At 31.8% G+C, this 11,401-nt stretch overlaps 1 protein-coding gene across 2 annotated transcripts; it reads right to left on the reverse strand.

The window, feature by feature from the left end:
• Positions 1–2,496: 2,496 nt before the first annotated feature.
• LOC134283545 (uncharacterized) lies at positions 2,497–8,995 on the reverse strand. Of its 2 annotated transcripts, XM_062766059.1 has the most exons (5): positions 8,958–8,995; positions 8,698–8,769; positions 7,869–7,892; positions 4,055–4,156; positions 2,497–3,321 (listed from the first exon to the last, which is right to left on the reverse strand). In XM_062766059.1, the coding sequence occupies exons 1-5, from the start codon at positions 8,976–8,978 to the stop codon at positions 3,199–3,201; spliced, it is 342 nt and encodes a 113-aa protein (XP_062622043.1). In that variant the 5' UTR covers positions 8,979–8,995; the 3' UTR covers positions 2,497–3,198. The 2 variants fall into 2 exon arrangements, with proteins under 2 accessions (XP_062622043.1, XP_062622044.1); XM_062766060.1 differs by lacking the exon at positions 7,869–7,892.
• Positions 8,996–11,401: the final 2,406 nt, after the last annotated feature.

Below are 11,401 nucleotides of genomic sequence, written 5' to 3' on the forward strand. Positions count from 1 at the left end.
TATAGACTGCCAGCTATGAAAATACCGGTATTATAAACTTTGAACGAGAAAAACTGAAATCGGAAGAATATAGAAAGAAATCGTAAGGCGTATTTTAGATGCTGATTTCGTACGCTTTACGCCAAAATCGTAGGGGTTGGCAGCTCTAGATGCTTCTGGATAACAATTGATAGGACGAATTATTCCTCTTAACACATTACCGTAAAACAATAAATAGCAACACATGGACATTATGGGAGGCAGGGGGTATCATTTAGTGAGCTCATTGCTCACAGTACCTCTAGTTTGTGTTACATATAATTTTTATCAGGTTTTGACTTGTTTTATGTAGATAATAATTAAACTAATCCGAACATTTTTTATCAGAGTTTATGACATTTTAACCTTGGTCCGTGCGCACTATCTGCCAGTATCTACGATCTTTAAAGACTACTATTTTTACAACAATATTAAGGTCCATAAATAAAAATTAAGGGGCCGACTATAGTTTCCATTGTGCAATATTTCGCGCATCATAGTAAAATGAAGCGTATTTACTGTTTTAATGCAACTTTTTTCGCTTAATTATTTAAATTAAACAAAATTAAGAAATTATAGGTATAAAAATGTAATTACAATTTGATATAACTGATTTTTTAACCGATTTTGCAATTGATAGGTAGGTTGACGTCGTTGCAGTGTGTTTTTGACGCTATGATAATCTGTAGCTCTTAAAGAAAGGGGTAATAAAATATTATTAAAGAAAAAGTAATAAACATACGCTCTTGAAATTTAAAACATATAAATTTGAGAATATCTCCAATATTTTTATTATGTATTCATGTGAATCCATTGTGCACATCATATTTTATAATACTTTATAAGAATAGTAAAATTTGCTAATTTTTTGCATTTTGAGATGCCCCCTCTGGTACCAAGAGGGTAGAATTTTGTGTTTCTTACATATATTGTATAATATAGTATTACTAATCATATATTATAGTTTGAACAAAATGTCTATAATTGTAGTATTTGTATAATTTGCTTTAAAGTGCTAAAACTTGGCATTTTCCTATATCATCCTATAGTAAATGTACCTGTATTTTGAGACGGTCCCTCAAAAATACCTGGACGGTAGATTTCCCCTAAACTTTGCATGTACACTGAAGTTAATGTCAGTTATATATGGTATACAAATGAAGAGTTTCGCTATTGTAGTTTTCACACAAGAAAACTATAGTCGCCCCCCTTAAATCATTATGACTTGGTTTTCATAAGAAATATTTTGATATGCAAAATATTTATAAAGAACCATTTATTTTAACAAAAACGTCATTGTCCACGAACTTTTTGGACAACCCTCGTATATTGGCAAAATGCTTAGACAAAGTTTATAATTAAATGTAAAATTAAATTTAAGAAAGACTTGTTATTAAGCCATACAGTAAGACAGAAGACTGTTTTATGAATGTACTTCTGAGCATACCTTTAATAAAATCATCAAGATTTTTTCCTTTGGGTTACTTTGCATAGTTATGTACACTCTGCATGTAAATTAACATGAATATAACAAGAAAATGCCATATTATTTTCGTTGAAAATATTGCAATACATATCGCAATACAGTTTGACTCAAGTTTTATAAAGTTTTGTTGTAAGGAAAATGTAGCATTTTCTTGTGAGAAAAACAATGTGGGCTAACGAATTTTCGAAAATTTAAGAAAACAAAAATGTTGACATATTTTGCCTTTGAAATAAATTATGTAATATCCATCTTGCTTTAAAAATGAAAAGAAAAGTCGAGGTTGTCTTTGGATCAATAAAGAAGACCGCATATTCTGAAAACTCAAAACTTACTTACAAAGACAAATAAAATGTTCGCAATCTTTATTCAATGAAGAATTGTTCAGAAGCCCATGCCTCACTAAGGTACTTTAACAAATGAACAATGACAATACTATCTTTTTTTTGTACATATACATGTACATACATGTAGCGTAAAATTTTCTAGTTCTTTGTGATATATTCTCAAGACAAGATAAAACAAACATATTTTGGAACACTCATAAATACATAATTATTTTTTGCATTTTTTTATATGACTATATAATTAATCTTAATAATATCGATCATCATGGCCCCGTGGGGATCCGGGTTAGAATAGGTCTCAGTACCCCCTTGCTTGTCGTAAAAGGTGACTAAATGGGGCGGTCCTTCGTATGAGACCGTATAAACCGAGGCCCCGTGTCACAGCAGGTGTGGCACGATAAAGATCCCTCCCTGCTCAAAGGCCCTGAGTGCCGAGCATAATTATGCCTAAATGTGCAGCCCTTCACCGGCAATGGTGACGTCTCCATATCAGTGAAATATTCTGGAGAGGGACGTTAAACAGTATACAATCAATCGATCATCATGAATTCGTATAATCACTAAGTCTCGCTTTTCGTATACATGAAGAGTAGTATGTGATGTTAATTGATTTAACAATTTAAATCAATACATAAAGGATGAGGTGACTTGCGGCCCCCGGTAAATTGAAAAAAAAATAAATGTCTAAATTTTACTAAAATTTCTGTCTATAACTAATCACTGATATGTGTACCTTTATAGAATACTATTTTAAACAAAAATAGAAACGTGATTTGAAAGATATAGATCTTTTAATGTGGTAGGGGTATCATGTTTACATCCAATTCCCATTGCATTTTAATCCCGCCCCACTCTTTGAAGCCCTTAAAATATACGCGTTCAGGTAGGTACAATTTCCTCATTTAGCTGACCATTATAAAAGTTTGAAATGTAGAAAAGGATAACAGGTACATTGACTTAAACCACGTGTCTGTGATAAAATGTAAACGTAGTAAACCAGTATGTTTTGTTGTTCTGTCATCGGATTGGACAATCCGATGATAATGACTATGTGCCAAATAAAAACAATAGCCATATAAGGTCTTCTCGGACACGCATATCCCTCTTTTGTACTAAGACCCGCCCATTCTCTTTCCATAAAAGAACATATTCTCACAAACCTGACCAAATTTAGCTGTGATAGGGTCTAAAAAAATCAAAGATAATGCAGTATCCCTTATAATTAAAATGTGTCTGAACTATTGAAATTATTCAAAAGGCGTCGTATTTATTCACTCATGTTTGAAAACTACCAACATCGTTATATATTACATATAATTCGTGGAAAAAGGGCCCCAGATAGCATTTATGTCACATCATCCTTAGAACTGCTAATAAAATACCAACAATAATGATAACGACAGCTCCAATCACAACCGTCTTCTTTGTCAGAATTTTTTTAATTATGTTAATACATGGAGGTCTGCCACTCAACTGTAATAAAGAAAAATACAGTATAACAATAACTCAAAATTGATATTTTAAAGAAAATTCACTCCCTTTTAGAATGTTTTAACATTTGGTTTCTTTAAAAAAAAACCATTAAAAATTTTGATGAAATCTATCTTTAAATAATTAGAACTATTGGTTTCTTTTTCAAATAACAATTCAATCTATTCATAAATATATGTATTTTGTAGGATTATCTAGGGGAAGCAACTCCGAGAATGCTTTGTCTGTATTAGTTTGTATAGACGAGCTATGCTTCATAGTTTGTATATGTCTTCATATGAGTAGTGCATTCAGGTCAGTTGTCGGAATAGAAACTTGTAATGCCTGATAACGATAATTGAAAACAAGATGTAAGTTGACCATTGCTTACTTCATCAGACAAAATAGTAAAAATAGTCGCAAATAGTAATTTTTTTTTCTTTTAAAGGGACGACATAAAGGTGCTACCTGCAATCTAGCTGTAAAAAAGTATTTACAATGCCTAGATAAAAAGGTCCAGTGATCTTGATAGGTGATTGGTATTTGTCTAAATTGCATAAAATTTTAAAGATTAGAGAGTTTATGTAATTTTGTGAACAACCTTCATCAATACATTTTAGGATAATGAACTTTTTTTGCTAATTTTAACGGAGAGACAGTCGTTTCAGATGCCTAGATTCTTCAAAACCGTCGCTGTTTGATTGAAACTGGTTTCAAAATTTGATTATTTCTCTACCTCATCTTGTTTTCCTTGATTTGCAGATAAACCATCCCCCGTGCGATTTCTTTTCTCTATTGCCTCACAATCTGCACTGCCATTGTAACCTTTGAACTCTATCTACAATTCAAATAAAATACACGCATTAATGTCATACGCATTGATAGATAGTCCGGTCACAAATCTAAATTTGACATCTATGTGAGACTTAATTTAATTTTTAAAAATTTATAATTTAATCGGAGTTTACAGTCCAAACAATAGATGTTTCTACCTGAGAACCCGCAGGTTCGAATCAAACGGATAACCCTGATGTGCTGCATATATTTTCATGTACATACCTGTGTACTGCGCAGCTTAAAGATTTTCACTGGATAGGGAACTATAATGTTGAACTCTTTGCTCAGTGACAATAAGGGATGACGACACACTAGTCTTGAACAAATATGTTCCATTGAAATAGGAGATAACAGACTGAAACCATGCTCAAAATAATGTGTTTGTGAAACACTGATGCCCCCCGTATGGCAACGTAGCGAAGATTAAACTTTTCTTAAATCCAAATCTATTATATTGGTACCCAAAGTAGGGTATTCGCACTGAAAATACAGTTGTGAAATATGAATTTGGACCAAGATTAAAGTTTTTTTCATAAGAACAGAAATCTCCGAGGCCAAAAGGTCAAGATTATTAGTATCCAATGAAATGTCTTGCCACAAAAAACACATACTAGTATTTGAAGTATGGAAGCCCTTACATGTAGCCCTAACCGTTCAAAGCTATTGTCAAGCTGATTTTTTTAAAAAAAAGTATGCGAAACTCCAAGGTCAAAGTTCTTGATATCAAATGAAATGTCTTGTCACAAGGATAGCACTGGCCTTAACCCTTTAAAAATTATGGTCAAGGTTTGCTTTTTAAGAGTAGGTCAAACTCGAAGGAAATGGTCAAAGGGTTAAAGTTCTTGGTATCCAATAAAGCGTCTTCTCACAAGAATTACATATGTGAAGTATGAGTGCACTAGCCATTACCGTTCAAAAGTTATGACCAAGGTTAGAGTTTTTTCATAAGTAGGGAAATCTCCAAGGTCAAGGTCAAAAGGTCTAAGAGTTGTTGGTTTCCAATAAAATGTCTTTCGAAATTATATATATACATGTATAATATAAAGAATTAAAGCCCTGCTGGCATGTTCATGAAGCTATCTTAGGACCACGGTGTGTCCTAAGAACGTCGTAGGAAATGTCATAGTCTTAAGTCAGTTTCTCGAAGTTTTCCTTTTAGGAACTTGCCTTAGTTTTTCCTAACTTTTGGACAACACAAAGCTTGTCCTAAGAGCATCCTAAGTTTGTTGTGATGCTTTTGATTTTGAACATTGCAAGTATTAGCGACAATTTCTTGTTTCTCAGCAGTCCGTGTATGAGCTGTTAATTTACACAAACAATTAAAAAGGAGATGTTACCAAAAGGCTTCTTCTTTGCAAAATTTTTTTTCAATTTTCGATAGTTCTAATATAGAGATGCTATTTATATTTTCCACTTTATGGAGAAGCACCTGAATATTGCACTTGAAAATTTCTTTTTTTTAAATGACGTTTTACACTTTTTCAAGTTAAGAAGAATAAAATATTAATTGAATGGTAAAAAACTAAAATTTTCGGAAAAAAAAAACACTTTGACATTAAAAAAATAAGTGTCCATTCACATAATAATATTTTATACATGTAAGTGTGTTGGGGCGTTGCGAGGGGTAGGGGTGGGGGTGGGGGGTGGGGTGGGGGTAGGGGTTATTTGTTAATTAAAAGTGAAAGTGGGTATTGACCGATCATTTATCAAAACTTCTATCATAAATTAATAACAATAAACTTATCTTCGGAAAATAACGAGGGACCAACCCACCTCGACCAACCCGATTTCCTAGCATACTACGTGGAATTACGAGACAATGAAACTTTTGACACGTTCTAATTTTTTAATTAACCAGTTTGGAGTAAATACAGAACTTCGAACGGTTGTCATTCAAATATTTAAACTATTGAGAGTTCCAATATTCAAGAAACCAGAAGTCTCTGTCGAGACTGAAGCTCTACTAGTTTGTACTTATAGCAAAGGAAGAGGAAAGTACTTAAACAGTTGGGAATTGAAACTTTACACTAGCAAAAAAGAGAATAATGATCCTTGAATAAGTCTCTTTCTTAGTGTAGTCTACTTGCATGCCACATTATATTATAATCAGACTAAAACTGTATTTGAAGTAGCATTTTGAGAGTAACAGAAATTGCTCTCTTTATTAACCAAGGTAATCATGTTCATTGAAGTCAAAAACGGATATAAAGAATTATGTACCTTAGTGTAGTCTACTTGTGTGCCAAGTTATATTGAAATCATACCAAAACTGTAGGAGGAGTAGCATTTTGAAAGAATTTCACAGAAATTTCTATTTTTAGTAACAACGCCAACACCATTCGTCGAAATCAAAAACCGATACACAGAATTATGTATCTTAGTGTAGTCTACTTATATGCCAAGTTATATTGAAATCGGACCAAAACTGTAGGAGGAGTAGCATTTTGAAAGAATTTTACAAAAATTTCTATTTTTAGTAACAACGCCATACCGTTCGTCGAAATCAAAAACCAATACACAGAATTATGTATCTTAGTGTATTCTACTTGTGTGCCAAGTTATATTGAAATCTGACTAAATTTGTAGGAGGAGTAGCATTTTGAAAGAATTTCACAGAAATTTCTATTTTTAGTAACAACGCCTACACCGTTCATCGAAATCAAAAACCGATACACAGATTTATGTATCTTAGTGTAGTCTACTTGTGTGCCAAGTTATATTGAAATCAGACCAAAACTGTAGGAGGAGTAGGATTTTGAAAGAATTTCACAGAAATTTCTATTTTAGTGACCACGGCAACACCGTTCATTGAAATAAAAAAAAAATGATACACAGAATTATGTATCTTAGTGTATTCTACTTGTGTGCCAAGTTATACTGAAATCAGACCAAAACTGTAGGAGGAGTAGCATTTTGAAAGAATTTCACAGAGATTTCTATTTTTAGTAACCACGGCAACACCGTTCATCGAAATCAAAAACCGATACACAGAATTAGGTTTCTTAGTGTATTCTACTTGTGTGCCAAGTTATACTGAAATCAGACCAAAACTGTAGGAGGAATAGCATTATGAAAAAATTTCACACAAATTTCTATTTTTAGTAACCACGGCAACACCGTTCATCGAAATCAAAAACCGATACACAGAATTATGTATCTTAGTGTATTCTACTTGTATGCCAAGTTATATTGAAATCAGACCAAAACTTTAGGAGGAGTAGCATTTTGAAAAATTGTTTACAGACAGACAGACGGACGGACGCCGGACGCATTACTATCGCATAAGCTCTTCTGGTCTCTGACCAGTAGAGCTAAAAATGCATATATCAAAATATGCTGAGGTCACATGTACATGTAAATGGATTTCCTTTTTTAATGTTATGATTTTTTTGTCATAAATGTCTCCAAAATTTTATTTTTATCGATAAACGTTCAAGAAACAAGAGTTCATTGTAAGTTACATGTCCTAAACAATATTGTTTAAGACCAATACAAGTTTATTTGTAATAAATCATAAGAAAATATACGTAGAAAATTTTGCAAAATATTCTTTCAAATAAGATTAACAAGTTTAAGATTGAATTTGAACAATACAAAGAACATCCATGAAGAAGAGACCCAGTGTTAATTGGGAAGAAAACACACTGCTAGTCTTATAAATATACAATATATATATTTAGACAATTTTAATTTAATAAATAATAAAGACCTACCGGCTCATACGCGTGGTCGTCATTCTTCAATATAAAAAAAATTCAACTGAATGATCGAATTTTGTTTCTTGAAACTGTATTTTTTTAAAGAACAAACATAATGGCGATTATTTTAAGGATTAATTCATAAAGGAAAAGGAAAACATGCACATATTAGAAAAAAACAACTTTAATATACCTTTTTTCATATAAACAACGACAATACAAAAACGTGCATAATTATAATTATGTGTTTAGACATTTTCATTATCCTTTATACATTTTCAGCCGATTTAGTAACTATGGGGGAAAGTGAAAGAAAATATTCTCTTTTCGTTTAATACGTTTACAGTTTTGCTAACATAACATATAAAGTCAATTGCTGGACTCAATGTTTCTCATATACAAGATCCGACTCGGTGTTAAACAATATATAATCAATAATCTAAAAAATCTAAATAAATATAAATAAGAAGGTTTTAATTTTTTAATTGTTATTTAAAGTGCAAAGTTAACATACATCTTCAATATAGATTCTAATTCATATTTTACACAAATTTTAAGATTTTGGATGACACCATTCATCAGTTTGCCTTTTCATAGAATGAGATCGATGGTTTTTTTTTTCCCAAAGTAGAAGAATATCCCCGAACGCAGTAGTGAATCAAAAACCCTTGGCTAGCGAAGATGAGGAAACATTTTTATAAATTAATTCCGGAAAAATTGGAAAAGTTCAGCATTGATGTTGAAATTTTCTTGCTGTTGAGGGGGAGGGATGAAAAAATGTTTTTGATTTTTAATGACTAGTGCTTAAAATGTTTGCCTATAGCAGAATTTACCTTTGACTTACCAGCGATTCATTTGATGTACCTGTGGTGGGCTTACTAGAGATAACATTTTCATACTCGTCTGAAGTCTTTTCCTATATAGTGAAAATTCAAATTATAGTTTACAGGTTCATGAAGCATTCAAGTTTTGATTGTTTTTATACATTTTAAAAAATATATATACAACACATTTCAAAAATATTCACTTGAAAAGTACTCAAACACATTGCCCATCTACAATGCAGTATATGTAGTTTAATCCATTATTATTCTCCGCACTTACAGCTTTAATTTTTTTGTTCATTCCTCTTCTTTCTGCTGCAGAAATGAAACTCAAAATTTAGCAAAAACAGGAAACAGAAAAGTTATTTCTATCATCTATAAAAAGAAACTAGAGATATCACTAAAACACACGCGTAACAAATTTCCGCAATTTCTTTTTTCGTTCGAAAAAAAAAATCAGTTTAATACTGAAGAACATTTTAAATTAATTCTTATGCAGAACAAGCTTTAATCGAATTTGTTGTACAAATGAAACATATCTATAAATATTAATAAAATAAAAGGTAACGGTTTAAATTTATAATTATGTTTATTTTCAAATGTTTTACGATTTCAACAAATACATAATTCTGTAGATATTTTAACAGCTGTTATGACTGATCGACAGGGGATATATACTTACACCTTCATGGAATCTGATCCCCCTCTGATATTATATGAAGAGTTCCATGTTTTCGACACTCCAGATCTTAATCATGTCCATTAAATTTTCAGCTTGATAAATTCTTATTTTCTTCCGTTTTTCTAAATAATACTACCATTACTCTACACCTGATGAACGTTTTTGTCACAATTTCCAAATTAAGCACCAGTTTGGTAAGTATTAGAATTGTTTTGGGATCTATCTTCAAATAAAAAAAAATGCAAAGCTAAAACAGACTTGGCCTTTGGAACTATAACTTTATAAAAGATTCAAAGTTCACTTTAGACCTTTGAGCTTACTTTCCTTCCTTCGTGAAGTATTTTTATTTGGTAATGCCTTATAAAAGGATGCTATGAATAAAAGTATCGGAATTTTTCTTAAAACATTTAATACCATAAATTAAAAACTTGTACATGTGTTTTAATACATAGACTCATCGGAAACGAGAGTTTATTCTGTTATGTCTAAAATGGGAAATCGCAACGTCATATTATCTGTAAAAGAACATAGCTACTGTAATACTAGTCGCCCGCTTGGCACAGTGGTTAAAACGTTTGTTCGAGTACCTTTTTCCTTTCACCATAAATTCGAATCCAACTGTGGGACGTGGAGAACGGTCAATCGGATGGCACCGAATAAACCGAGGTACCATTAGATGTTGGAAGGGAAACGACGCCATCGCCTCTTAGTGGCTCTGATTGGCGGCTTATGTCTAATTTTAGACCAGCAGTAGGGGGAGGCGTCTCAATATGAGTGAAAATTCTTACAGAGACGTTAATCAAATAAAAACAATGGATTAACTTCGCTGTGTAATAATATACATATGTACTGAAACAGAATGTGGGCACGTTTCAATTTCTACAAAGAAATGAAATCGGGAATAATTAACAAGTTCGACGCGCTGTGTGTTAGGCACTCAGTCAAAAGCAGTGCGGCCAATGGTTATTATGAACATGTTTATGTGTAAGATTATAATCACATTTGCAGCCCTGATATATATTCGGTGAGTATTGTTTTTTTTTTTCTAAAATTACTTATAAGGAAGTTTGAAATGTTTTATCATTTTTAAATATTTTTTTTTGTTCAGTCGAAATATAACTTTGTTCCTGTAATGTAAAAAAAATATTTTGAACGGCATTTTAATATTTTCAATGAGGCCAAAATAGTAATGATGCTGTATTTTAGTATTATTTTGATATATGTAAAAGTTTTTATTACTAATTAAATATAATGTAACTATAAAGCATATTATACATGTCTGAGTTAGACTACTGGAACATGTAAAACATGATAAAATTAAAGGAATCTGTTACCTTCTCAAGTTCCTCTCCTCTGTGAACCAAAATAGAAAACTAACGGAAGGAATGGACTCAGTCTATATATAAACAATTCTTCATTAAAGGAAACGAACACAATCTGTTTAGAATACTGGATTTGCATACTACAAAATAATTACAAATTAAATAATGTATAACATATCCTTAATCCTGACTTTGAAGTTGAGTTTCTCTTACAAACGTATACTCTAATTATTTCCATTGTTTAACGTATTCAGTTCGATAAAAGAGACATGCTAACTCTACTCAATATCTTTGGGATTTTTAGACGAACTTACAATTAAAGGGGAAATCGGATGCCGTACAGAAATAAGCAAACTCTGTTAACAGATTAAATACGGTACAACGTGCACAGATCGAATACGCCGTAAACACACTCAATTCAGAGCCATTTGTATTCTAACTTTGCTTTACACACATTTAAGGAAACATCTTTAAAATATGCCCCTCCAAAATTAGCTTGTAGGAAAAATTATTCTTTTATCCGTTTAAAACTTCTAGTTTGAAATCTATTTTTATCGTTACAGGTGCATGCATTCATTAACTCTTTACAACTTCCTTAACTGTTATGCAACGTACATTTAACGTACACGTCACAGCAATATGAAGTTACCTTTTCCCCGCAGGCACTTAAAAGCGCAGTTCAAGTTTTTCTAAAGTTTAGTGTAAATAATATTGTGAAGT

Source organism: Saccostrea cucullata, unplaced genomic scaffold (assembly GCF_032062105.1).
Source record: "Saccostrea cucullata isolate Sc308-1 unplaced genomic scaffold, CSIRO_AGI_Scuc_v1 ctg2296, whole genome shotgun sequence".
NCBI lineage: Eukaryota > Metazoa > Mollusca > Bivalvia > Ostreida > Ostreidae > Saccostrea > Saccostrea cuccullata.